The 27,099-nt window shown below is 54.8% G+C and overlaps 2 protein-coding genes across 5 annotated transcripts in view; one reads left to right on the top strand and one right to left on the bottom strand.

Annotated features, from left to right (window-relative positions):
• Nucleotides 1-528: 528 nt before the first annotated feature.
• APBA3 (amyloid beta precursor protein binding family A member 3) lies at nucleotides 529-11,534 on the top strand. Of its 3 annotated transcripts, XM_003819249.6 has the most exons (11): nucleotides 529-842; nucleotides 2,098-2,710; nucleotides 2,799-2,838; nucleotides 8,080-8,225; nucleotides 8,315-8,401; nucleotides 8,494-8,655; nucleotides 9,427-9,597; nucleotides 9,697-9,909; nucleotides 10,858-10,977; nucleotides 11,081-11,221; nucleotides 11,313-11,534. In XM_003819249.6, exons 2-11 carry the CDS (start codon nucleotides 2,135-2,137, stop codon nucleotides 11,382-11,384), a joined length of 1,728 nt encoding a protein of 575 aa, XP_003819297.3. In that variant the 5' UTR covers nucleotides 529-842; nucleotides 2,098-2,134; the 3' UTR covers nucleotides 11,385-11,534. The 3 variants fall into 3 exon arrangements, with proteins under 3 accessions (XP_003819297.3, XP_034802748.2, XP_008970868.3); XM_008972620.5 differs by lacking the exon at nucleotides 9,697-9,909 and having other exon boundaries at nucleotides 667-842; XM_034946857.3 differs by lacking the exons at nucleotides 9,697-9,909; nucleotides 10,858-10,977 and having other exon boundaries at nucleotides 666-842.
• Nucleotides 11,535-11,596: 62 nt separating this feature from the next.
• The window catches only part of TJP3 (tight junction protein 3), a 29,595-nt gene continuing 14,092 nt past the window's right edge, over nucleotides 11,597-27,099 (bottom strand). For both annotated transcript variants that reach the window (XM_003819245.4, XM_034946852.3), the window contains 14 exons: nucleotides 26,885-26,993; nucleotides 25,686-25,759; nucleotides 25,390-25,456; nucleotides 25,004-25,160; nucleotides 22,553-22,661; nucleotides 22,082-22,319; nucleotides 20,454-20,665; nucleotides 18,341-18,436; nucleotides 16,315-16,385; nucleotides 15,706-15,916; nucleotides 15,524-15,624; nucleotides 14,320-14,607; nucleotides 12,232-12,278; nucleotides 11,597-11,828 (listed from right to left, as the gene is read on the bottom strand). In XM_003819245.4, coding sequence (XP_003819293.2) covers nucleotides 11,726-11,828; nucleotides 12,232-12,278; nucleotides 14,320-14,607; nucleotides 15,524-15,624; nucleotides 15,706-15,916; nucleotides 16,315-16,385; nucleotides 18,341-18,436; nucleotides 20,454-20,665; nucleotides 22,082-22,319; nucleotides 22,553-22,661; nucleotides 25,004-25,160; nucleotides 25,390-25,456; nucleotides 25,686-25,759; nucleotides 26,885-26,993 — 1,883 coding nt within the window. In that variant the 3' untranslated portion in view covers nucleotides 11,597-11,725. The remainder of the gene's footprint in view (nucleotides 11,829-12,231; nucleotides 12,279-14,319; nucleotides 14,608-15,523; nucleotides 15,625-15,705; nucleotides 15,917-16,314; nucleotides 16,386-18,340; nucleotides 18,437-20,453; nucleotides 20,666-22,081; nucleotides 22,320-22,552; nucleotides 22,662-25,003; nucleotides 25,161-25,389; nucleotides 25,457-25,685; nucleotides 25,760-26,884; nucleotides 26,994-27,099) is intronic.

The following is a 27,099-nucleotide window of genomic DNA, read 5'->3' as shown; positions in this document are numbered from 1 at the left end:
AAAAAAAGATTAACAATGAGTCTAATATACTCCAGTAGGGCTGGAGTCTAATCACTGTTAATTTTTATAACATTATATTTTTAACATTATATATAACATATATAATACATATATAGTATGTTTTATATATAATATATAAATTAATAACATATTTTATATATTCTTTTCCAGCTCTACTCCTGCTAAATCCTTAACCCGCTTGATCTAATTTAATCCTCACAATTAAGAGGTAGGTACTATTTTTTCCCCAGCTTATAATGAGGAAACTGAGTTCTCAGGGAGGTAAAGTTCCCAGGCCGACCCCAAATCCATGGTGCACCTATGTGTCTCCCTACTGTGAGCGAAACCGGAAGTCCGTCTTTAACAGGGTCTCCACGACGCTTCCGGTGTCTCAAGGTCCCAAGGAAACCACCTCTCACACTTCTTTAATATTTCTCAACCCCACTTCTCCCCATCTGCCATCCTTTGGAATAATGAACACAGCCCCCAGAGCCAGGCAGTGATTATTAACCCTATTTTGCAGGAGAACAAACAGGTCCTGGGGCCAGCCGGGGCAGTCTGCGGGCCGGGAAGTCTGGGATTCGAACTCCCCTCCAACACCTGCAGTTGTCCCAGCGCCCCCGCGTGGCGAGGCTGGGTGGGAGAACTACATTTCCCAGCAGGCCTCGCGAGGCCGCGCATGGTCAGTGGGCCAGGGCGCTGCGCGGATAGAGGAGCAGGCGCCGGGACCGGGAATCCCCGAGCTGCGCCTTCTGGGGGCCCGGCCCGGGCTATGTCGGGGCCGTCCGTGGGTAGCGGGGTCCTGGAGGCTGCGCGGGGCTGAGGCGGCCTCGATTTGGGAAGTGAGTGTCCTCGAGGTGCAGAGCGCGGTCTGAATCGGCGCTTGAGGTCTTCGGTCTGAGGGCGGACTAGGGTCTGGGCTTGGGGCTGGGTCCTGAAGTCGGGGTCTGAGTCTGGAGTCGATCTTGGGGTAGCATTGGAGGTTTGGAGACTGGGGTCCGCCTTATGGCGTCTTGGGTCTCTGGTATTAAGTCCAGGGTCCTGGGTCTAAAGTTCTGGATGGAGGTATTGGGGGTTGAGGTCATGGGACTGGGGTCTTGGGTCTGGGGTCTTGGGGACCTGCCTCTGACCAGTCGGTAGAGTCAGGGTGTGAGGTCTGGGTCTCCAGCCTGGGTTCCGCGTCTCGAGGGAGGAGGACCTGGAAGAACCAGGGCTGGAGTGCACAGACTCCATTAGTTGAGAGAGGTCTGGGATGACACAGGGGCTCGGGAAGCCACTGCCTCACACCTCCCCATTCTGTGCCTCAGTTTCTTCATCTGTAAAATGGGAATCCTAACTTCCTTGCAAGGGTTAGTGGGGATTAAATTATGTGCCCTGTATGAACAGTACCCAGCTAGAGCCTAGCACCGGATAGGCACCCGGGAAACCTCAAGTTTTTTGTTTTTCGGGTTTGTTTGTTTTTTGTTTTTTGTTTTTTACGACAGGGCCTCACTCTGTCACCCAGGCTGGAGTGCAGTGGCACAATCAAGCTCACTGCAGCCTCTGCCTCCCCTGGCTCAGGTGATCCTCCCACCTCAGCCTCCCAAGTAGCTGGGACTACAGCCTACACCATCACCCCTAGCTAGTTTTTTTTTGTTTTTTGTTTTTTGTTTTGAGACAGTCTCGTCTGTCGCCCAGCTTGGAGTGCAATGGCGCGATCTCAGCTCACTGCAACCTCCGCCTCCCGGGTTCAGGCGATTCTCCTGCCTCAGCCTCTTGAGTAGCTGGGATTACAGGTGCCTGCCACCACACCTGGCTAATTTTTTGTTGTTTTAGTAGAGACGGAATTCCACCATGTTAGTCAGGCTGGTCTCAAACTCCTGACCCCATGATCTGCCCGCCTCGGCCTCACAAAGTGCTGGGAATTACAGGCGTGAGCCACTGTGCCCGGCCTTAATTTTTTGTATTTTTTGTAGAGAGAGGGTCTTGCTATGTTGCCCAGGCTGATCTTGAACTCCTGGGTTCAGTCAGCCCTTCTGGGCCTCCCAAAATTCTGGGATTACAGGCATGAGCCACTGTACCCGGGCGAAACCTCAGTGCTGACTCTCTCTCTTTCAGCTGCCTGAAGATGCCGGCCTAAGCCTGGAGTCCAGGCATGGACTTCCCCACAATTTCCCGATCCCCTTCGGGGCCTCCAGCCATGGACTTGGAGGGGCCCAGGGACATTCTTGTGCCCTCGGAGGACCTCACCCCTGACAGCCAGTGGGACCCTGTGCCAGGAGGCCCCGGCAGCCTCAGTCGGATGGAACTTGATGAGTCAAGCATTCAGGAGCTGGTGCAGCAGTTTGAAGCTCTGCCAGGCGATCTGGTGGGCCCATCCCCAGATGGAGCCCCCTGTCCCCTACACATTGCCACAGGCCACGGCCTGGCCTCCCAGGAGATTGCTGATGCCCACGGGCTCCTGTCTGCCGAAGCTGGCCGGGATGACCTGCTGGGCCTCTTGCACTGCGAGGAATGCCCGCCTTCCCAGACTGGTCCTGAAGAGCCTCTAGAGCCTGCCCCCCGACTGTTGCAGCCACCTGAGGACCCAGATGAGGATTCTGACTCCCCAGAATGGGCGGAGGGGGCCTCTGCTGAGCAGGAGGGCAGCAGGAGCTCAAGCAGTTCCCCGGAATCCTGGCTGGAGACGGTGCCTCTAGTCACACCTGAAGAGCCACCCGCTGGTGCCCAGGTAGTGCCCGCCCCGCCCTCCAGGCATCCTGGACTGCCTGGAACCAAGCAGGGAGACTCAGTCCTGCCCCTCCTCTATCTTCTTCCAGAGCCCCGAGACCCTGGCTTCCTACCCTGCCCCCCAGGAGGGTGAGTGTCCCGCCCACCCTAGCCTCAGGCACTGAAGGCCCCTAGACAGCCAGAATCAGGCTCACCAGCCTGGCAGCAGCTTGCCAGTAAGGACGAGGTTCTCGGGAGCCTCTGAGGGTGGTTTCGAGCAGATTCCGGCTGGCCAGGGAGAGGAGAGCCAGCCTTGAGAACGGGGTAGAGTGAGAAGGGGACTGTGGGGCAGCTCCGGCCATTGACAGCCCTCGGTTCTAGAACCGGGCTTGGCAAATCATCGTCGTCGGGCCAGACCCAACTCACTGCCTGCTCACGTAGGTCTCGAGTTAAAGATGGTTTTTGCGTTTTGGGGCTTGTTTACTTTTTTTGATGACTTCTGTTATCCAGGCTGGAGTGCAGTGGCTCGATCTCAGCTCACTGCAACCTCCATCTCCCAGGTTCAAGCGATCCTCCCACCTCAGTTTCCCAAATAGCTGAGACTACAGGTGCGTGCCACCACGCCCAGCTAATTTTATTTAGTATTTATTTGGGTAGAGATGGGGTTTCACCATGTTGCCCAAGCTGGTTTCAAACTCCTGAGCTCAAGCGATCTGCCTGCCTCAGCCTCCCAGAGTACTGAGATTACAGGCGTGAGCCACCGTGCCCGGGTGTCCTTTGCATTTTTAATTGACTTTTTTTTTCATTGAAAGAAGAATACTATTTCTTTCTTTCTTTCTTTCTTTCTTTTTGAGACGGAGTCTGTCACCCAGGCTTGGAGTGCAGTGGCGTGATCCCGGCTCACTGCAACTTCCGCCTCCCGGGTTCAAGTGATTCTCCTGCCTCAGCCTCCCAAGTAGCTGGGATTACAGGTGCTCGCCACCACGTCCAGCTAATTTTTGTATTTTTAGTAGAGATGGGGTTTCACTGTGTTGGCCAGGCTGGTCTTGAACTCCTGACCTTGTGATCCGCCCGCCTTGGCCTCCCAAAGTGCTGGGATTATAAGCGTGAGCCACCGCGCCTGGCCAAAGAATACTATTTCTTGACATGTGAAAATGATATGCTAGGCTGGATATGGTGGCTCACACCTGTAATCCCAGCTCTTTGGGAGGCTGAGGCAGGAGGATCGCTTGAGCCTGGGAGTTGGAGACCAGCCTGGGCAACGTAGCAAGACCCCATCTCTACAAAAAATGTTTAAAGTTAGCCAGGTGTGGCGGTGCATGCCTGTAGTCCCAGCTACTCAGGAGGTTGAGGCGGGAGAAGTTCTTGAGCCCAGGAGGTCGAGACTGCGGTGAGCTGAGATCACCCCACGCCACTGTACTACAGCCTAGGCAACAGAGCGAGACTCTGTCTCAAAAATAAAAAAATGCAATTCAAATTTCAGTGTGCATAAGCCGGGCGCGGTGGCTCACGCCTATAATCCCAGCACTTTGGGAGGCCGAGGTGGGCAGATCACAAGGTCAGGAGTTGGAGACCAGCCTGGCCAACATTGGTGAAACCCCGTCTCTACTAAACATACAAAAATTAGCCGGGCATGGTAGTGCACACCTGTAATCCCAGCTACTCAGGAGGCTGACGCAGGAGAATCACATGAATCCGGGAGGCGGAGGTTGCGGTGAGCTGAGATCACGCCATTGCACTCCAGCCTGGGCAATAGAGTGAGACTCCGTCTCTAAAAAAAAAAAAAACAAATTTCAGTGTACATAAATAAAGTTTTATTGGTACACATCATGCCTGGTTATTCATGTGTTGTCCATGGCTGCTCTGCTGTTAGAATGGCAGAGGTGAGTAGCTGCAACAGAGACCTTGTGACCTACAAGGCTGAAAATATTTACTCTTTGGCCCTTTACAGAAAATGTTTGCCAAGCCCTGCCCTAAAAGCATGGGAAGAACAATTTCTGGCCCTCTGGAATGTTCTAGACTTTTTTTTCAGTGGTGCAATCTCAGCTCACTTCAACCTCTGCCGCCCGGGTTCAAGTGATTCTCCTGCTTCAGCCTCCTGAGTAGCTGAGATTACAAGCGTCCGCCACCGTGCCCAGCTAATTTTTGTATTTTTAGTAGAGACGGGGTTTCACCGTCTTGGTCAGGCTGGTCTCAAACTCCTGACCTTGTGATCCACCCGCCTTGGCCTCCCAAAATGCTGGGATTACAGGTGTGAGCCACCGCGGCCAGCCTCTGTTCTACACTTCGCTAAGGATATAGGTCAGATAGTAAGTTCTGGCCGGGAAGGGTGGCTCACATCTGTAATCCCAACATTTTGAGAGGCTGATGTGGGAGGATCGCTTGAGCCCAGGAGTTCGAGACCAGCCTGGGCCACACAGCAAAACCCTGTCTCCACAAAAATAAAATCCCCCCCCAAAATTAGCCAGGCACGTGGCATGGGTCTGTAATCCCAGCTACCTGGGAGGCTGAGGTGGGAGGATCACTTGAGGCTGCAGTGAGCTAAGATTGTGCCACTGCACTCCAGCCTGGGTGACAGTGAGACCGTGTCTCAAAAAAAAGAAAAAAAAAAAACAGTTCTGTGGTTGCAGAGAGAAAAACTGGTTTGAACCTAAGCTCTAAGAAGGTTCTAGAATCGAGCAGAGCTGTGACACCTAGGGAGTTCCAGGGCTTGGCATTTTGTCTGTTTCTAGGGTAAAGGAATCTGGGCTGATGAGAATGCTCAGAATCGGTGAACAGAGGCATCTGGTTCTACTCAGACTGGAGAATTCTAGAACCATGGAGGGAATAGTTATCTGGTGTTCTAGAACCCTGGGCAGAGCTGTCCAATTATAGTGTAATCAGAAAGTTCTAGATGGAACTACAATAGAAATACAACGTGAGCCATATGTGATTTAAAATTTTGTAGTTATCCACATTAAAAAATTAAAAACAGGTGAAATAACTTTTTTTTTTTAAACTGAGACGGAGTCTCGCTCTGTCGCCCAGGCTGCAGTGCAGTGGCACGATCTCAGCTCACCTCAACCTCCGCCTCCCAGCTTCAAGCGATTCTCTCGCCTCAGCCTCCTGAGTAACTGGAACTATAGGCATGCGCCACCATACCTGGCTAAGAAATTAACTTTAATAACATTTTAATTAAGCTAACATATTTAAAATACTATTTCAACATACAATCAATATTTTTAATTTACTTTTTTATTTTTTTGAGACACAGTCTCACCTTGTTGCCCAGGCTGGAGTGCAATGGCGCAATCTTGGCTCACTGCAACCTCTGCCTCCTGGGTTCAAGTGATTCTCCTTCCTTAGCCTCCCGAGTGGCTGGGATTACAGGCGCCTGCCACCATGCCCAGCTAATTTTGGTATTTTCAGTAGAGGTGGGGTTTCACCATGTTGGCCAGGCTGGTCTCAAACTCCTGACCTCAGGTGCTCCGCCCGCCTCTGCCTCCCAAAGTGCTGGGATTACAGGCGTGAACCACCATGCCTGGCCTTAAATTACTTTTTTTCATACTAAATCTTCAATATCTAGTGTGTATTTTCTATTTACATCTCTATTCAGTCGAGCCACATTTCAAGTCTGTGATAGATACATGTGCCTGGTGGCTACCACAGTGAATGGCGTATCTCTCTAGAACCCCCAGAGTGGAGCTATTGTTCCAGAATGCTGAGATCATGAAGGACAGTGGGCAGAACCGACTGTGGTGTAGGGTGAATTTCACTTAGGGGTGTCCAGAACGGGGCCCTACACCCGTGGTTCTAAACCAAAGAGCCGTAGTTACTGGTTAGAATGTTCTAGGGCCACTGGCAGAGCTGTCTGGCTCTGGGTAGCTCAGGGAATTCTAGAACCATGGGAGTAAAGCTTTTTTTTTTTTTTTCCTTTTTGTTTTTGGAGACGGAATCTTGCTCTGTCACCCAGGCTGGTGTGCAGTGGTGCGATCTCTCTCGGCTCACTGCAACCTCCACCTCCTGGGTTCAAGTGATTCTCCCGCCTCAGCTTTCAAGTAGCTGGGATTACAGGCATGCGCCACCACGCCCAGCTAATTTTGTATTTTTAGTAGAGACGGGGTTTCGCCATGTTGGCCAGGCAGGTCTCGAACTCCTGACCTCAGGTGATCCACCCCCCCCCCCTCGGCCTCCCAAAGTGCTGGCGTTACAGATGTGAGCCACCACACCCAGCCAGGAGTAAAGCTTTGTGTAGTTCTGGGCTGGGTTGGGAGTATTCTGGAACTGTCTAGAATTCTCCTGGAACAGAATTGTTTGTTCCTGGACTGGTCAGGTAATTCTTAGAATCCCTAGTGTAGCCAAAGGTGTGAACTACTGAAGGAGATTCTAGAACCACAGGAAGAGCTGCCTGACGCGATTGTGATTAAGATGTTCTGGAATCACGGAGCAGAGAAGTCGGATTCTAGAGTGATAATAAGTTTCTAGAACTCCTGACAGAATTGCTATGAGACCTGTCAGAGAGTTCTGGAATCAAGGGTCAGAACCAGCTGGGGTTCTGGAGATCATGGGAATTTTAGACAGGCAGCCGGGTCTGTCTCTATTCTGAGTGGTTCTACAACCCGGGAACAGAGCTGCCTGCTATCCTGGGCTGACTGCAGACGGTTCTAGAACAGTGAGCAGAGCTGGCCAGTTCTAGATTGATGGAGGGAATTCCAGAACCAAGAAGCAGGGGTCCACTGTGGTTCTAGAATGTTGTGGAGGTTTCGAAATTGGAGTGGGGGGTGGAGCGCTGTGGCTCACGCCTGTCATCCCAGTACTTTAGGAGGCCAAGGCGGGTGGATCACTTGAGGTCGGGAGTTTGAGACCAGCCTGGCCAACATGGTGAAACCCCGTCTCTACTAAAAATACAAAAACTAGCCAGGCATGGTGGTGGGCGCCTGTAATCCCAGCTACTCATGAGACTGAGGCAGGAGAATCGTTTGAACCCAGGAAGCGGAGGTTGCAGTGAGCTGAGATCACACCACCGAGCTCCAGCATGGGTGACAGAGCGAGACCGTGTCTCAAAAAAAAAAAAGCAGGAGTGGGACTGTCTGGTTCCGGCCCGATCATGGAATTCTGGGGACACGGGGTGAAGGTATCTGTGGGTGCTAGATCTGGCTTTGAATCCAGCCATGGCCTGGACTCACTGGTTTCCCACCTGCGAGTCCTTGAGGGATGGACAGAAGGTTCTAGACCTGTGAGGGCCAGGCTGCTTGGATGGTTCTAGAACAGTGGGCTGTGCTTCCTGGCTGGAGAGTGCTAAGCCACCAGCTAGAACACGGTGTCTCCCGGCCATCTCGGAGAGCGCAGCCCTGGGGCAGAGCCTGTGGGAGTGGGCCCCTGAGGGCCGACCCTCTCCGCTGTCGCCCTCAGTGCCCGGTCCCTGTGACCATGAAGACCTCCTGGACGGTGTCATATTTGGGGCCAGGTACCTGGGGTCCACCCAGCTGGTGTCGGAACGGAACCCGCCCACCAGCACGCGCATGGCCCAGGCCCGGGAGGCCATGGACCGCGTCAAGGTGAGGGGGCGGCCGGGGCCGGGCGGGCAGGCGGGTGGGCTGCAGGCTGGGTCTGTAGGGGCCTCCACCTCCCACGCCGCCACCCACAGGCCCCCGATGGGGAGACCCAGCCCATGACGGAGGTGGACCTGTTCGTCTCCACCAAGAGGATCAAGGTCTTGACAGCGGACTCCCAGGTACGGGGCAGGGACCTGCCCCAGGGATGCGGGTGGGGTGATCGAGCCTGGCACGGCCCCCCAACCCACCCAGGCTGCCTCTCCCGCCCCAGGAGGCCATGATGGACCACGCCCTGCATACCATCTCCTACACAGCCGACATCGGCTGCGTGCTGGTGCTGATGGCGCGGCGGCGGCTGGCACGGAGGCCGGCACCCCAGGACCACGGCCGCCGCCTCTACAAGATGCTCTGCCACGTATTCTACGCGGAGGACGTGAGCAGCCAGGGCGCAGGGCCACCGTCCTGAGGCCCTCCTCACTGCAACTGTCGCCTCCCTCAGTGGGCCGTGCATTTAACCTCCCTCCCATAAGCTTATTTTTTAATTCTTTTTTTGGGACAAGGTCTCCTGTCACCCAGGCTGGAGTGCAGTGGCACAATCATAGTTCACTGCAGCCTCAACCTTCCAGGCTCAAGCGATCCTCCCACTTCAGCCTCTCTAGTAGCTGGGACCACGGGGGTACCACCATGCCTGGCTAATTTTTGTATTTTTTATAGAGACACGGTCTCGCTCTGTTGCCCAGGTGAACACAGTCTCAAACTCCTGGGCTCAAGCGATCCACCCACCTCAGCCTCCCAAAGCGCTGTAATTACAGGCGTGAGCCACCGCGTCCAGCCTCCTATAAGACTCCAAGACTCTCGGCCGACTCCCCGAAACCTTGCCCGCTCCTGGGCTGTCCCTGCCACCCATGAGGCCCCAGGCCCCCTGGCTAGGTCTCTGATAGCTTTTCCCACAGCCCATGCGCAGGGAGCTGCCTCCCTCATCGTCCCCCCAGCCCAGGGCTGCCCCTCCCCTTCCTTCTCCCCGTAGATTCCCCAAGATGCAGCTGTCTCTCCACCTCCCCCAAAGCCCCAGGGCAGAAGGCTGTGTCCTGGGACTCTCACCCCAGGTGGGGACAGGAGGGCTCAGCTCTGAGGACCCTGGGGACTTTGGGGACCTGGAGGAGGTGGGTGGGACACCCCAGGGACGCGCCGCCCCTCCCCGCAGGCCCAGCTCATCGCCCAGGCCATTGGCCAGGCCTTCGCCGCCGCCTACAGCCAGTTCCTACGGGAAAGTGGTATTGACCCCAGCCAGGTGGGCACACACCCGAGCCCAGGCGCCGGCCACCTCCATAATGGGGACCTGGACCACTTCTCCAACAGTGACAACTGCCGGGAGGTGAGTGAGGTGCTGGGCAGCCCCCACCTGGTGCCCCCCACACCCGTGCACCTGCACCGGGCCCTGCCGAGCAGCCTCCACGCCCCCTGTGTGTCCCAGGTGCACCTCGAGAAGCGGCGAGGGGAGGGCCTGGGCGTGGCCCTGGTGGAGTCGGGCTGGGGCTCCCTGCTGCCCACAGCCGTCATCGCCAACCTGCTGCACGGGGGGCCTGCTGAGCGCTCGGGGGCCCTCAGCATCGGGGACCGCCTGACCGCCATCAACGGGACCAGCCTGGTGGGGCTGCCCCTGGCTGCGTGCCAGGCCGCTGTCCGCGTGAGTTTCCCGGTGTGGCAGGGCCCCCACACTCCCAGGAAGGGGAGCTGAGTCCCAGAGAGGTCTCCTCCCTGGCCAGGTCTCTCCAGCCCAGCCAGGAGGGACAAAGTCGAACTTTTAAGTCCTGCCCACTGGTGTGCCCTTGGGGAAACTGAGGCCTGGAGAAGGGAGGCCACTTGTCCAGGGCACCTCCCTAGTACCAGAGCCAGGATGGAAATGCGGGTGGCCCAGCTCCAGGGCTGGGCCACTCTCTCTCTCTAACAAGAAACAGCTAATTTCTGGGGGGGGTTGTTTGTTTGAGACAAGGTCTCACTCTTGCCCAGGCTGGAGTGCAGCGATGCACCTGGCTCATTGCAGCCTTGACCTTCTGGGCTCAAGCAAATCTCCTTCCTCAGCCTCCCGAGTAGCTGGGACCACAGGTGTGCACCACCACGCCCAGTTTATTGTTTTATTTTTTGTAGAGATGGAGTCTCACTATGTTGGCCAGGCTGGTCTTGAGCTCCTGGCCTCAAGTGATCCACCTGCCTCAGCCTCCCACAGTGCTGGGATTACAGGTGTGAGCCACTGCACCTGGCCATGTTTTTGAGTTTCAACCTTTGTTGCTCAGATGGGGAAACTGAGGCCCAGAGATAGGGAGGGACCTGCCCGTCAGAGGAATGAGGCCACAGTCCGTGCAGCCTCTTACAGATGTTTGCAGCCTGCCTGGAGAGCCCGGCTGTTGGCTTGGCTTTTGGCCATAAGGAAGCGATATGGCTTGGGTCAGACAGCTTCGACCCCATGCCCACCGGGCCCGAGTCTGTTCTCTATCACATCTGAGGGGGTCTTCCAGAATTGAGCCCCTGGACTCCAGGTCTCTGGTTTATGAGAGGGTAAACTGAGGCCCAGAGGGGGCTAGAACCTGCCAGGCTGTCCGGCAGCTGAGTGAGGCCAACGGCCCCCGCCCCACAGGAGACGAAGTCGCAGACGTCGGTGACACTCAGCATCGTCCACTGCCCTCCCGTCACCACCGCCATCATCCACCGGCCCCACGCCCGCGAGCAGCTGGGCTTCTGCGTGGAGGACGGCATCGTGAGGCCCGGCCCCTGGCCCCGGGGTGGGGGGGTAGGGCGGCCCTGAGCACGGCCCCTGAGCAGCCCCCACCTCTTTCCCGTCCCCCTCTTTTCTCCCCCAGATCTGCAGCCTCCTCCGTGGTGGCATCGCCGAGCGTGGGGGCATCCGCGTCGGCCACCGCATCATTGAGATCAATGGGCAGAGTGTGGTGGCCACGCCACACGCCCGCATCATCGAGCTGCTCACCGAGGCCTATGGCGAGGTGTGCGGGTGATGGGTGGTGGCCAGGGGCGCCCCCACGTCCCCCACGAGCCCAGGCCTGCCCTGAGCCCCGTTCCACCTCCGCTCCCCAGGTGCATATCAAGACGATGCCAGCTGCCACATACCGCCTCCTTACAGGCCAGGAGCAGCCCGTGTACCTGTGACCACCTCGTCCCTTGCCTGCCACTGTGCCTTCGCCTCCATGGCCCTGGAGCCCCATCCTGGGCCTGCCCTGGCTGGCCAGGACCCCAGCGGTTCTTGGTCCTGTATGATTTCCTAATATAAAAACAGTAAAAGCTTATGCAGTTGGCAAAGTCTCGGATCAGGGTCTACAGGACCGAGGACCTTGTCCTTCCTGGAAGCCACTAGAAGCCGGTGCTGTGAAAATACTCTGTTTATTAAAGACCAGGCGGAGGGAGGTAAGGTTGTGGGTTCTGTGTGGGAAACTGAGTCCCAGCCCCAGCGAGGGAGAAGGAGGACGGACCAGCTGGCAGCCTGCGAGAGGTCACAGGTCAGTGGCCGGACCCCAGTCATAGCCGTCTTCATCGGAGGACTCTGCATCGTGGACTCGTGTAAACTTTTTCTTCAGGGCTTCCCGTTCATAGGTTCTGGGGATCAGGAAATAGAATAGATGCTGTGGGTGGGGAGGGTGTGAGCTTTCTCACCATAAACTGAGGCTGACTGTGCTAGGCACAGTGGGTGTGGGCAGAGATAAGCACATCTGGGCATTCATGGGTAGGGCCTTGTTAACAAACTCCTATGCATCCCTCAAAGCCCCAGCTGCAATATCCTGCCCTTCAAGAAGCCTTCCTAGGCCTCCCAGGAAGTGGATTCCTACTCCCTTGGCCCTGATTATATGGGGCTTAGAGAGGCTCTAGCAGGCTCTGTCTTCCCCATTAGGCTAGGGGCACCATGAAGGCATAGCTTGGATCTAGATCTTTTTGTTAACCGCAGAGTCTGAGTCCCAAGGGAAGGGTTGAGGGCCCCCAATCTGGAATATGGGGTTCTTACCGCATGCTGTCCTGTCGCCACTGTCCCTGGGGGTGGCGGCTGTCCACCTTGGAGGAGAGGGAGAGAGGAGCTTCAAAACTCCCCCCAGAGCATGGTGAGTCGAGGTCAATAACCACCTCCATCCCATCCCCCACCTTGGCCCGGGCCATGCTGCCCACTTGCTAACCCCGTGACAAGTCTGCAGGTCATCCCCAAATCTAAATGAGAAAACTGAGGCTAGGATAGGGGAAGGCCTTAGCTGAGACCTCCTAGCCTGTCAGCAAAAGGGGAATCGGGTTTCTCATCTGTGCAAGTCCTCACAGGGCCACAGCCATGAGTTCATGTACGTAAAGGACTTAGTATAGTGGCTGCTCCGTATGCAGCCTGCCATGGACAGTTGAGCAGGTTGGGTACTGCACAACCCCAGGAAAATCATTCTAATCAGAGATGTCATTGATTCATAGATTTTTACATTGACCTAGAGAGGGTGTGGAAGATGCTGAGACATATACACTAAGAGCTACATACACATTTGTTACTGTTAAACACCCAACTACAGCTGGGCGCCGTGGTTCACGCCTGTACTCCCAGCACTTTGAGATGCCAAGGCAGGAGGATCACTTGAGCCCAGGAGTTAGAGACCAGCCTGGGCAACATAGCAAGACCACATCTCTGCAAAAAATGAAAAAAATTTAGCTGGGTGTGGGTGGTGGTGCGCGCCTGTGGTCCCAGCTACTCCGGAGGCTGAGATGAGAGGCTCCCTTTAGCTCAGGAGGTGGAGGCCGCAATGAACTATGATTGTACCACTGCACTCCAGCCTGGGCAGCAGGGCAAGACCCTATCTCTAAAATTTAAAAAATAAAATATATAAATTAGATAGGTCAAGTTCAAAAAGACACGCAACTACTATGTGCCAAAACTTGGGCTAAGCACATTGAGTGCTCACCACCGCCCTGTGCCACCAAGTCTGATGCCATCCACCCTGTGTCCTAGATGAGGAAACAGGTGCACAGAGAGGTTAAAATGTTGGCTGGAGGCCAGGTGCGGTGGCTCACGCCTCTAATCCCAACACTCTGAGAGGCCGACGTGGATCACCTGAGGTCAGGAATCGGAGACCAGCCTGGCCAGCGTGGTGAAACCCTGTCTCTACTAAGAATACCTTAAAAAAAATAATAATTAGCTGGGCATGGTGGTGCTCGCCTGTAATCCCAGCTACCTGGGAGTCTGAGGGAGGAGAAACGCTTGAACACAGGAGGCCGAGGTTGCAGTGAGCCCAGATCGTGCCACCGCACTCCAGCCTGGGTGACAGAGCGAGACTCTAACTCAAAAAAAAAAAAAAAAAAAATAGGCTGGGTGCAGTGGCTCACACCTGTAATCCCAGCACTTTGGGAGGCCGAGGCGGGAGTTCCAGACCAGGCTGACCAACATGGAGAAACCCTGTCTGTACTAAAAATACAAAATCAGCCAGGTATGGTGGTGCACGCCTGTAATCCTAGCTACTCAGGAGGCTGAGACAGGAGAATCGCTTGAACCTGGGAGGCGGAGGTTGTGGTGAGCCGAGATCACGCCATCGCACTCCAGCCTGGGCAACAAAAGCGAAACTCCATCTCAAAAAAAAAAAAAAGCCTGGGTGCAGTGGCTCATGCCTGTAATCCCAGCACTTTGGGAGGCCAAGGCGGGTGGATTACAAGGTCAGGAGTTCAAGACCAGCCTGACCAATGGTGAAACCCCGTCTCTACTAAAAATACAAAAATTAGCCCGGCATGGTGGCAGGTGCCTGTAATCCCAACTACTCAGGAGGCTGAGGCAGGAGAATCGCTTGAACCTGGGAGGTGGAGGTTGCAGTGAGCCAAGATTACGCCATTGCACTCCAGCCTAGGCGACAGAGCGAGACTGCGTCTCAAAAAAAAAAAAAAAAAAAAATGCTGCAAGTTGCTCAGTGCCACGTGGGTCTCAGCTACCCCAGGTCTGAGTCCCAGAAACCAGTCTGACCAGGTAAGCCGCGTTTGTTGACGTCCTGGTAGAAAACAGGCTCCCAGTGTGTGTCTGCTCTGTGCTGGCATCCCCTCCGGAGACCCTTCCCAGGCCTGCCCCCCATGTCCGACGCACCTGGGCCCCCTGATGAGCCAAGATTCTCCCACGATCCCTCGGGCTCTGGGGCTCATCTGCCTGCACGGGCTCCGAGGACCGGGCCAGGGCTGGAGCCACGGGCTCATCATCCACATCCGTGTAGGGCCCCCCCTCGCCGTCTGCGTAGCCCTCGCCATCCGTGTACGCGCCGCCCTCGCCGTCCGTCTCGTAGTCGCTGTTAACACGGCTGTCGCAGCTGAGGTCAGCAGAGCTGTCGGCCAGGCCGCGGTGAGGGAGGTCTAGGTTGTCCTCCAAGGAGCCATCCAGCTGTGGGGTGGGTGTGGATGCTGCGGCTGGCCCTGGCCAGGACCCCAGCCGCCACCCACGACATCCCCCCACCTTCAAACTCTGGTCCCAAATCAAGGCGAGGAGCCTGGAGCCTCAGTGGAGGCTTCTCTGTTGACTCCAGGATGGGTTGTATCCATTGACCCTTCACCTGAGAGGCTCAGCCCCCAAATCCAAGCTGAGCCCCAAACCTTGACTCCAGCCCCAAGAGAAGACTCCATTCTCTCTCTCTCTCTCTTTTTTATGAAAAGGAGTCTCTTGCCAGGCTGGAGTGCAGTGGCGCAATCTCTGCTCACTGCTACCTCTGCCTCCCGGGTTCAAGTGATTCTCCTGCCTCAGCCTCCTGAGTAGCTGGGACCATGGGCGTGAGCTCCCGTGCCCCACTGACTCCATTCTCAAAACAGCTCCTCCAGGCTGGGCACGGTGGCTCAGGCCTGTAATCCCAGCACTTTGGGAAGCTGAGGCAGGTGGATCGCCTGAGGTCAGGAGTTTGAGCCCAGCCTGGCCAACATGGTGAAACCTCGTCTCTGCTAAAAATACAAAAATTAGCTGGGCCTGGTAGCGCTCGCCTGTAGTCCCAGCTACTTGGGAGGCTGAGGCAGGAGAATCACTTGAACCCCGGAGGCGGAGGTTGCAGCAAGCTGAGATCACACCACTGTACTCCAGCCTGGGTGACATGAAACTCCATCTCAAATCAAACAACAAAAAACAGCTCCTCCAATCTCATCTCACCCAAGTTCCAGTCCAACACCCTTGTCTCAGGTCCCATCTTGACTCTGGCCACAGTCCTGATCCCTGACCAAGCCCTAACTCCCGACAGAGGCCCCAAACCCCAGCTGGGCCTGCACAGCGTCTGTGGGGCCTCCCTGCCCCCGACCCACCCACACCGCGGCAGTACCTGATCTTCCGCCGTCCAGATTGGCCGCGTCTGCTGCTCTCGAATGATGGCCTTGAGCTCTTGGTACCAGGTGTCACTTGTGCCATTCAGAGGGATGGTGGCTGCAGGGAGGGGACATCAGTGTGTGCAGGAGACTCAGGCCGGGGCCCACCTGCCTACCCTGGGACACCCACCCCCCCAACCTGTGAAGAGGTGGCTGCTGTGTTTTCGCAGCTTCTGGGCTTGTGCATAGAGGCGACGGGTGCTGCGGCGGGAGGCAGGCGCCAGCCACTGGCGCAGTGCCTTGAGGGCCGGCCGGCTCTCGGGGATGAAGAAGACCACGATGGGGTAGTACTGCACATAGTTGAGGCGCTCGATGGCGGAGGGGGTCACGTCCAGGAGCGCATGCTTGTCCTGGGCCAGGCCGGCAGACGTTGGGGTGAGGGGGATTGCAGCAGGGTAAACAGAGAAAGATGGAAAGATGAAGAGTCTGAGGTCAGAGTGGACCCCAGCCTCTCACATCCACAGGCTAGCATGTTGGGGATGGGGGTGGTAACAGCCCAGGTCGCAGCATCTTGGGCATCAAAGCCTCAACTTGAGTCTCTCTGCCTTTGCCCAGGGCTGGCTGCTGTTTGACTCCGAGAAGCCCTTGTCTGTCTCGGGCCTCCTGCCTCACAAAGCCTCCGAAAGGGGCTCTATGGAAGACTGCACTTGTGGGGTGTGGGCTGAGAACAGTCAGGACATTCAGTTGGATGCCCAGGCCTCGGTTTCCCCCATCCATGAAATGGGACCCGTAGCAGGACCCGGCTTACTTTTTCTGCAATCACCCGCACGGTGTCTAGTTTGATGATCTTGGAGGGGCTGTCGGTCCTGGACACAGTCTCTGTGGACGGGAGAGAGGACCAGCAGCTTCAGGAGGGCAGCCCCCGTCCCCTCAAATTAATGCCTACCTGCCCCTCCCCTGCTCAAGAAGCCACCATGGCTCCCCATTGCCCTGGAGAGAAATCCTAACAGCAGCAGAAACTCCTGTTGGCCAAGTGCCAGGCACTGCACTCACATCCCCTCCTGACCTCAGCCCCCTCCTCCTCCTGAGGAGTGGGTGGCTGGTACTGGCCTATGTGGCAGGTGGGGAAACTGAGGCTCAGAGACAAAAGGCCACTTGCTCAGGGTTGCAGGGTCAGAGGCCTGATGCTGAGCCTGAGCTGCAGCCCCTGGCTCTCCCAGACTCAGTTCCAACTCCAGGGCTCTGCTCAGGCTATGACCCCACAGGAAACTCCACTCTTGCCCCTATCTGTCTTCTAGGACCTGGGAGGAGCACTGCTTCCTCCAGGAAGCCCTCCTGGATTGTGCAAAGTTTCAGGAAGGAGACATAGCCTGGCATGGAGGGGTTCAAAGAGGAGACATGATCTCATCCCCCCTTTTTGTTTTTGTGGTTAAAAACGTAAAATTGGCCGGGCACAGTGGCTCATGCCTGTAGTCCCAGCACTTTGGGAGGCTGAGGCAGGTGGATCACCTGAGGTCAGAAGTTTGAGACCAGCCTGGCCAAACGGCGAAACCTGTCACCACTAAAAATACAAAAATTAGCCGGGCATGGTGGCACGTGCCTGTAATTCCAGCTACCAGGGTGGCTAAGGCAGGAGGATCACTTGAACCTAGGAGGCAGAGGTTGCAGTGAGCCGAGATCCTGCCACTGTACTCCAGCCTGGGCAACAGAGCAAGACTCTGACACACAAAAAAAAGACGTAAAATTTGCATCTTTTTTTAATTAAAAAAAATTCTTTTTTCTTTTATAGAAACGTGATTTTGCTATGTTGCCCAGGCTGGTCTCAAACTCCTAGGCTCAAGTCATCCTCACACCTTGGCCTCCCAAAGTGCTGAGATTTTACATGTGAGCCACCACACCCAGCCAAAATTTGCAATCTTAACTATTTTTTGTTTTTTATTTCGAGACAGGGTCTCCCTCTGTCACCCAGGCTGGAGCGCAGTGGCGTGATCTCTGCTCACTGCACCCTCCGCCTCCTGGGATCAAGCAATTCTCCTGCCTCAGCTTCCTGAGTAGCTGGGATTACAGGCATGCGCCACCATGTCCAGCTAATTTTTTGTGGTTTTAGTAGAGATGTGGTTTCACCATGTTGGCCAGGCTGGTCTCGAACTCCTGACCACTGCACCCGGCCTCCTAGTCTATCTTAATTGTTTCTTTTTTTGTTTGTTTTGACAGAGTCTCATTCCGTCGTCAGGCTGGAGTGCAGTGGCATGATCTCGGCTCACTGCAACCTCTGCCTCACGGGTTCAAGCAATTCTCCTGCCTCAGCCTCCCGAGTAGCTGGGACTACAGGTACGCGCCACCACACCTAGCTAATTTTTGTATTTTTAGTAGAGACGGGGTTTCACCATGTTAGTCAGGATGGTCTCAATCTCTTGACCTCGTGATCCACCCGCCTCTGACTCCCAAAGTGCTGGGATTACAGGCGTGAGCCACCGCACCCGGCCATTGTTTCTACAGTTGTTAATTTGGAGTCTTCTCCAGGGACCTTGCCTGTCCTGTTCACTGCTGTCTCAGAAGATCAATAAATTTCTCTTAAACAAATAACAGGTGGCACTTTGCCTCAATTGGCAATGGCTACCTGGTGAACTGTGTTAAGAAGGATTTGGAAGTTCTATCCAGACAAACGGTGCCAAGATGGATTGAGGATGTCTGGCTTGGGTATTGGAGGGGGCACTGGTGGCCCATCTGCTTCATGTTTGCCATCATTATTCTAACTCTCCCCCGACCCCCCACAAAAAAACAGTTGTGAAACGATTTCACCAACGAGGTTTCCAGAGGATCTGGCTTCTCACCTGCGATTTCAAACTGGTCAGGCATCTCAGCAGTCAACTTCTGCATAGCAATGTCGGCCACGGGTCCCAGGATCACTACCGGGCGCTTGAAACTGGCTGAGGGGCAGAGACACAGTGAAAGCATCAGGGTCCCATTTGCGATTAAAGACTGCTAGTGTGTTGTACAAACCCCTCCACTTCCTTGTAGTAAACAGCCTATTTAACCAGGACCATAGCTGCCCAGCCAAATACTACATCTCCCAGTGTCCCTTGCAGCTAGGTTAGCCTTATGACCAAATAATGGCCAATGGAACACTAGCAGAATTGATGTGTACATTTCTGGGTTCTGCCTTCAAGGGCAGGAATAAGCCCCTCTCCTGCCTTCATTCCCTTTCTTCCTGGCTGTAGGGTCTCTTTTAGCAGTTGAACCTAGCTAACTCATAGGTCAGCAGACTACAACCTGAGGGCCACATCTGGCCCACCGCATGTGTTCATCAATAAAGTTTTATCAAAACACAGTCACAGCCATTTCTTTATGTCCTGTCTATGGCTACCTTTGAGCAGAGCTGAGTAGTTCTGCCAGAGACTAGCCCACAAAGCCTAAAATAGTTACTATGTGATCCTTTGCAGGAAAAGTATGTTGACACCTGGCCTACCAGATACACCATTTTACCACTGAAGAAACAGTCACAGAAGTGTCTTGAGGGGAGAAAAGTGGTAGCCCAGGGTCTTTGCAACTTAATCCTTCTCTTTCTCCCTTTCTTTCTTTTATTTTATTTACTTTTTTTTTTGAGATGGAGTCTAGCTCTGTGGCCCAGGCTGGAGTGCAGTGGCGCAATCTTGGCTCACTGCAACCCTCACCTTCCAGGTTCATGCAATTCTCCTGCCTCAGCCTCCCGAGTAGCTGGGATTACAGGCAGGCACCACCATGCCTGGCTAATTTTTGTATTTTTAGTAGAAACTGGGTTTCACCACGTTGGTCAAGCTGATCTCGAACTCCTGACGTCGTGATCCGCCTGCCTCGGCCTCCCAAAGTGCTGGGATTACAGGCGTGAGCCACCGCACCTGGCTTATTTACTTATTTTTTTGAGACAGAGTCTTGCTGTGTCACCCAGGCTGGGGGTGCAGTGGCTTGATCTTGGCTCACTGCAACCTCCACCTTCCAGGTCCAAGTGATTTTCCTGCCTCAGCCTCCTGAGTAGCTGGGATTACAGGCGCCCACCGCCACGCCCAGCTAATTTTTGTATTTTCAGTAGAGACGGGGTTTCACCACGTTGGCCAGGCTGGTCTCCAGCTCCTGACCTCAGGTGATCCACCTGCCTCAGCCTCCCAAACTATTGAGATTACAGGCGTGACCACCGCACCCAGCCCCAAAAGTATTTTTGATAGAAGGAGAGTGCTTAGAAACATGCTTTTTTTTTTTTCTTTTGAAGACAGTGTCAATCTGTGGCCCAGGCTGGAGTGCAGTGGTGCGATCATAGCTCACTGCAACCTCGACCTCCCGAGCTCAAGCGATCTTCCTGCCTCAGCTTCCCAAGTAGCTGGGACTATAGGTATGCACCACCATGCCCAGCTATCTTTTTAAATTTGATGTAGAGGCTGGGCGTGGTGGCTCACGCCTGTAATCTCAGCATTTTGGGAGGCTGAAGCGGGTGGACCGTGAGGTCAGGAGTTCAAGACCAGCCTGGCCAACATGGTGAAACCACGTCTTTACTAAAAATACAAAAATTAGCTGGGGGCGGGGTGATGGGCGCCTGTAATCCCGGTTACTTGGGAGGCTGAGGCAAGAGAATCGCTTGAATCAGGGAGGCAGGGGTTGCAGTGAGCTCAGATCACGCTATTGCACTCCAGCCTAAGACAGAGCGAGACTCTGTCTAAAAAAAAAAATAAAAACAAAAATAAATAAATAAATAAATTTGAGGTAGAGATGTAGTCTTGCTTTACCGCCCAGGTTGATCTGGAACTCCTGGCCTTAGTGATCCTCCTACCTCAGCCTCCCAAAGTGTTGGGATTATAGGCGTGAGCCACCACGCCGGGCCAAGACTGTGCCTTCTAGAGGCTGAATGTTAGTGAACAGGTGCAGCAGGAGCCGTGTGTGAGGCCTCCCCAGGGCCCCTCCAGCTCCGGGCCCCACCTTCTCGCAACACCACCCGTTCATAGGGCGGGTAGCGGCCCTGTCGGGTCAGAGCTGAGAGGTCCTCGCGGCTCCGCTGAGTGGTCTTCTTGGCACCTCGACGAAGACCTCGCAGCCGCCAGAACTCGGCCCGAGCGTTGGAGCCCGCGGAGGAGCCGGGCCCGACTCCCACGGCCCTCTGGGCAGCTTCCAGGCTGGCCAGCTGCTCCGCCCTGGGGAGAAGAGGGGACAGTACTGAGCACTGGGGTCAGCAGCATGGTGGCCCCAAAGACGTCCTCGTCCTACCCCTCGGAGCCTGTGGACAGGCCACTTTGTATGGCAAAAGGGACTCTGCAGATGGGATTATTATTACTATTATTATTATTTTGGGTTTTTTGAGACAAAGTCTTGCTCTGTCACTCAGGCTGGACTCATTACAACCTCTGCCTCCTGGGTTCAAGCGATTCTCCTGCCTCACTTTCCCAAATAGCTGGGATTACAGGTGCCCGCCACCACGCCCAGCTAATCTTTATTATTTATTTATTTTTTTGAGATAGAGTCTCGCTCCGTCGCCAGGTTGGAGTGCAGCGGTGCAATCTCTGCTCACTGCAACCTCCGCCTCCCAGGTTCAAGCGATTCTCATGCCTCAGCCTCCCAAGTAGCTGGGATTACAGGCGTGCACCACCACGCCCAGCTAATTTTTGTATTTTTAGTAGGGACGGGGTTTCACCATGTTGGCCAGGATAGTCTCAATCTCTTGACCTCGTGATCTGCCCGCCTCAGCCTCCCAAAGTGCTGGGATTACAGGCGTGAGCCACCGTGCCTGGCCTGCAGATGGGATTAAACTGATGCTATTGAGGTGGATGATGATCCTGGGTGACCCAGGGGACCCAATGTCCTCACAGGGTCCTCACAAGAAGAGACGGGAGGGTGAGAGTCAGAGAGAGACTAGAAGAGGCTGTGCTGTGGCTATGAAGGGGGAGGAAGGGGCCCCGAGCTGAGGGATGCGGCCCCTCTAGACTCTGGGAAAGGTGGAAAATTGGTTTTCTCCTGGAGCCTCTGGGAGGGCCCAGGCCTGCCCATACCTTGACTTTAGTACTTTTGCCCTCCAGAACTGTAAGAGGATGTGTGTGTTGCTTAAAGCCACTAAGTTTCTGGGCATCTGTGACAGCAACAACAGGAAGCTCATACCAGCACCAACTGGGGCCCGCCCAGAGCCTTTTGTGGACCTCCTCAGATTGAACCACCAACACTGCTAAGCAGTGATATCATGCCTATTTATTTATTTATTTATTGAGACAGAGTCTCACTCTGTTGCCAGGCTGGAGTGCAGTGGCGTGATCTCGGCTCACTGTAACCTCTGCCTCCCAGGTTCAAGCGATTCTCCTGCCTCAGCCTCCCAAGAAGCTGGGATTATAGGCATGTGCCACCACGCCCAGCTAATTTTTGTATTTTTAGTAGAGACGAGGTTTCACCATGTTGCCCAGGATGGTCTCGATCTCTTGCCCTCATGATCTGCCCACCTCAGCCTCCCAAAGTGCCGGGATTACAGGCCTGAGCCACCGCGTCCAGCCCAATCGAGCCCATTTCTAACGGGGAGACTGAGGCTGAAGCAGAAGTGCCCCACTGCAGGAGCACACAGTCCCCACCTGCTCTGGTTGGGAATGATGCCCCGCTCTTGCTCCCGCAGGTCACGACCCATGCGCACCGCCAGCCAGTGGCCTCCTCGTGCGTGGCTCTGCCCAGGGCCGGGGTGCAGCGTGTCCAGCACGTGGAAGATGTCGCCACGGGTGAAGCCCAGGCCAGACGGCGGACTGGGCTCCAGCTCAAAGTGAGTGCGGATGTAGAAGGAGTCACCCACGCGGGACTGCACCATTTTCCAGAAAACTGGGGAGAGCAGGAGGCCACATGAGCTGCCTGGGCTGCTGCCTGATCTGAGCCCTCCCCACCCGAGAGTGGGCCTGGCTGGAGATTTGGGGCACTCTCCCTGTAGGGGCCAGGGAGAGGGATGGAGGGTGCAGAGATGCAGATTCAACCACATCCCTGCACTCACCACCAGGCCACACAGCCAGGTCCTCCCCCCGCAAAACACAGGCACACCCACATCCACGCGCACTCACTGTCCTGCTTCCGCTGCGTCACCAGCTCCATCTCCTCGCCTGGTGGCAGCCCCAGCAGGAACTGCACTGCCTCCTCCCGTGTCAGGTTCTGGAATGGCACGTCATTCACCTGCCAGAAAGCAAGTGCAGCTATAGACAAAGCTCTGGTACCTCTTGGGCGTGCATGAGATCCTGGACCTTCCTCTGGGCAAAACTCAGCCCCAGCTGCTTCCAGAGCTGCTGCCAAGGGACCCGGCAGTTCCCCGAGGGCTTTCCGACTGGGGTATCACCCTATGGCTGTGTGATGTGTGACACAGACAGCTGGTGGCATTGTAAGGATACAAGAGTTTTGACACAGAAACAGGGGCACAGGCACTGCACTTGTCCTCAGATAACCAAATCATGGTGGGTTGTCAATATCAAAACATGGGAACAGAGGTCATGGCATAGAGCTCGATGGAAACTGTGTGAAATGCTCAAAAGAACTCAGATGTAGTCACAGTAGTCACAGGGTCGTGACAGGGACAACGATATATGGACACACAGTGGGTCACAGATGCCTACCACCGGGGTCATGACAGGGACAACAATATATGGACACAGCCAATGGACACAGCCATCTGCTCTCCGGGTCATGACATGGACAGCAATATACAGACACAGCCACCTGCTCTCAGGGTCATGACATGGACAGCAATATACAGCCACCTGCTCTCCGGGTCATGACATGGACAGCAATATACAGCCACCTGCTCTCAGGGTCATGACATGGACAGCAATATACAGACACAGCCCTGCTCTCAGGGTCATGACATGGACAGCAATATACAGACACAGCCACCTGCTCTCGGGGTCATGACATGGACAGCAATATACAGACACAGCCACCTGCTCTCAGGGTCATAACAGGGACAGCAATATACTTGCACAGCTTGTGGGCACAGACACCTACTCTCGGGGTCATGACGTGGATGTCAAGGTTAGAATCCCACAAGCAAAATGAGTAGAAATACAGTAAAAAATACCATGACCCTCAGGCAATTTGGCATCAAGTTGTCACCCAGCCAGTGGGCTTATGACATGGAAAGTGGGGAGCTGTGACTCCATCATGAATCACAACTCACACTGCAAGGTCAAGACACAAGCAAGGTCATGAGAGCAAAGTGGGGGTGAGACTTGGTGAGTGAACTCGCGCAAGGGACGGGGGAGACAGCCTGGGGATGAGATGAGGCAAGGACAGAGATGGGGGGATGATGAGGGGCTGTGGATCCTGGAGGTAGTTATGACACTGTCATGAAGGCAGGACACAGGCAAGGTCACAACACAGACACAGGGGATGGTGGCACAGAAAATGACTATAAGTGGACATGGAGATCATGAGAGAATGATCTGTGACCTGACCACACGATTAGGACATACAAGACGGTCATGACACGGTCAACACAGCCAATGTCAGGAACAAGAGGATTGCGACCCAGACAAGGTCATGACATAGGCAATGAGGCTGTGACCCAGACAAAGTCCTGACATTGATAACAAGGAGATTGTGACATTGATAACAAGAATGTCACATGAACAAGGTCATATGACATGAACAACAAGATTGTTGTTCCCAATCTTGAGCACAGTGTCTCACGCCTATAATCTCAGCACTTTGGGAGGCTGAGGCGGGTGGATCACTTGAGGCCAGGAGTTCAAGACCAGCCTGGCCAACATGGTGAAACCCTGTCTCTACTAAAAACACAAAAATTAGCTGGGCATGGTGGCGGCCACCTGTGATCCCAGCTACTTGGGAGGCTGAGTCAGGATGATCCCTTGAACCCGGGAGGCGGAGGTTGCAGTGAGCCAAGATCACACCCCCGCACTCCAGCCTGGGTGACAGAGCAAGACTCTATCTCAAAAAAAAAAAAAAAAAGTTAGCCAGGCGCAGTGGCTCATGCCTGTAATCTCAGCTACTTGGGAAGCCGAGGCAGGTGGATCACCTGAGGTCAGGAGTTTGAGACCAGCCTGGCCAACATGGCGAAACCCTCATCTCTACTAGAAATATAAAAATTAGCCGGGCGTGGTGGTGGACAACTGTAATCCCAGCTACTCAGGAGGTGAGGCAGAAGAATTGCTTGAACCTGGGAGGCAGAGGTTGCGGTGAGCCAAGATCGCACCATTGCACTCCAGCCTGGGCAACAAGAGCAAAACTCCATCTCAAAAACAACAACAACAAAAAATGAACCCAGATAAGGTCAAGGCACAGAAAAGGAGGTTGTAACTGGACGATGAGGTCATGACCTGGAAGATAAGGTCGTGACATCAGCAAAATCATGACACAGCCAAGGAGACACTGAAATGTTCCAATACCCATCTGGGGTCTCGACAGTCCCCAGGTGGACCCAAGGGGAGGATTGTAACAGACAAGGGCAGGACCTAGCACACTGCACGCCCATGATCAGTGGGGCTGGCCAGCCGCCCCCGGAGCACCTGCAGAATCTGATCTCCCTCCTGGATGCCCTGCCCGTCGGCCGGGCTGCCCGCCTGCACCCCGGACACGAAGATGCCCACGTCATTGCCCCCTGCCAGCCGCAGCCCGATGCTCTTGCCCTTGAGGAAGCGGACCACCCGCGTGTCGGGGCTGTACCTGCAAGGGGAGGCAGAGATGGGGTCAGAGCAGAGTGGGCAGACAGAGGGAGGGCTCAGCATTGTCCTTGGGAAAGCCCCCACCCCCTCCAGGCCTCAGTTTCCCCAAAACCCCCACTTAATGGTCCCAGTCAACACAATGGATACAGGCAGGCAGGATTGCGCTGATGAGGGAGGCAGCCTGGGATGTGGGAGTTTTGAGCGGGTTTGCTTTCTTCTGGGATACATACCCACGATCCTCCATGCTCTGACTGCTGGGCACTCTGTAGATGTCATAGCTGCTTTCCCTGGGCAACTCTGAAAGGGAAAAGCCAGTGTCTTTCCCAAGCACACTGGCTCAGTCCAGCCTCCAAACCTTTGCTTTATGTCCTCATCCTGGAAGGACTGTCACCCACCTCGAGTCCTTCTCAGGAAACCATGTCTCACCACTTAGGCTCAGGCCAACCTCCCCCAGCTCTGCCTGGCACAGCCTTGCTGTCGGGGATCAGAAATGTCAGGGACAGGGGTGCTCAGAGTCACCACCCACCTGACCGTTGCTCATCTGGTTCCGAGATGGTTCTGGAATCTACTGAACTTTCCCGCCGAAGCCGGGGGCTCTCCCTGGTAGGGAACAGATTGGGAGTGAGGCAGGGATGGATTTCAAGGGGCCATTTTAAAAAGAATTTTAGGCCAGGCACGGTGGTTCATGCCTGTAATCCTAGCATTTTGGGAGGCCGAGGTGGGCGGATCACCTGAGGTCAGGATTTCAAGACCAGCCTGGCCAACGAGGTTAAACCCCGTCTCTACAAAAATACAAAAATTAGCCGGGCATGATGGTGGGTGCCTGTAATCCCAGCTACTCAGGAGGCTAAGGCAGGAGAATTGCTTGAACCGGGAGGCGGAGGTTGCAGTGAGCCAAGATCATGCCACTGCACTCCAGCCTGGGCGACAGAGTGAGACCTTGTCTCCAAAAAAATAAATAAATAAATAAAATAAAAATAATTTTAATTTATCTGGGCTGGGCGTGGTGGCTCACGCCTGTAATACCAGCACTTTGGGAGGCTGAGGCAGGCCAAATGCTTGAGCCCAGGAGTTCAAGACCAGCCTGGGCAACATAGCTGGGCAATACAGACCCCATCTCTACCAAAAATATGAAAATTAGCCAGTCTCACATGACTCAGTCTCAAAACAAATAAATAAATAGAGGAAAAAGAAATTTTTTTTTTTAAGACAGAGTTTTGCTCTGGTTGCCTAGGCTGCAGTGTAATGACACGATCTCGGCTCACTGCAACCTCCATTTCCTGGGTTCAAGTGATTCTCCTGCCTCAGCCTCCCAAGTAGCTGAGATTACAGGCACCCAGCACCACGCCGGGCTAATTTTGGTATCTTAGTAGAGACAGGGTTTCACCATGTTGGCCAGGCTGTTCTCGAACTCCTGACCTCAGATGATCCACCCTCCTCGGCCTCCCAAAGTGCTGAGATTATAGGAGTGAGCCACCGCGCCCGGCCTAAAGCAGAGTTTGATACTAAGAAGTGGGATGCTGCTGTAACCAACACCTACAAATGCGGACATGGCTTTGGAACTGGGTAATGGGTAGAGGCTGGAGGTATTTTGAGGCACATGCTAGAAATACAGGACTGCGTCCTGAAGGTTACCCCCAGTTGGAAAGCTACGCCCGCGTTCCCCTCTCCCTCCCACCTCCCTCTCCCTCCCTATCACCATTCTGGCCGATGGGTGATACTTACACGGGAGAGTCGGTCTGGCTGGCCTCGGGGCTCCGCTGAGCATGCCGGGGTGGTGGTGGGATGTGGGATGGTGGTGCCTGCGATAGCTCCGAGGCGAGGTCCGAGATGTCTGCAGGGGGAGAGGACATCTCATCAGCCATGGTCACGCCTTCTGGACTGGACCCATTTTACAGAGGGGTATATCAACACCCCTCTAAACAAAGGGCCCTAGACCA

The sequence above is a fragment of the Pan paniscus genome, chromosome 20 (assembly GCF_029289425.2).
Source record: "Pan paniscus chromosome 20, NHGRI_mPanPan1-v2.0_pri, whole genome shotgun sequence".
NCBI lineage: Eukaryota > Metazoa > Chordata > Mammalia > Primates > Hominidae > Pan > Pan paniscus.
The sequence above is the reverse complement of the archived record's forward strand: the minus strand, read 5'-3'. Positions and strand labels throughout refer to the sequence as shown.

What these genes read in the sequence shown, in the direction of transcription:
- APBA3 (XM_003819249.6), top strand. Translation starts at nt 2,135, where the DNA reads ATGGACTTCCCCACAATTTCCCGATCCCCTTCGGGGCCTCCAGCCATG. An exon ending in AGCCACCCGCTGGTGCCCAG is followed by an intron (nt 2,711 to 2,798) that starts GTAGTGCCCGCC and finishes ATCTTCTTCCAG; the next exon opens with AGCCCCGAGACCCTGGCTTC. An exon ending in TCTGCGTGGAGGACGGCATC is followed by an intron (nt 10,978 to 11,080) that starts GTGAGGCCCGGC and finishes TTTCTCCCCCAG; the next exon opens with ATCTGCAGCCTCCTCCGTGG.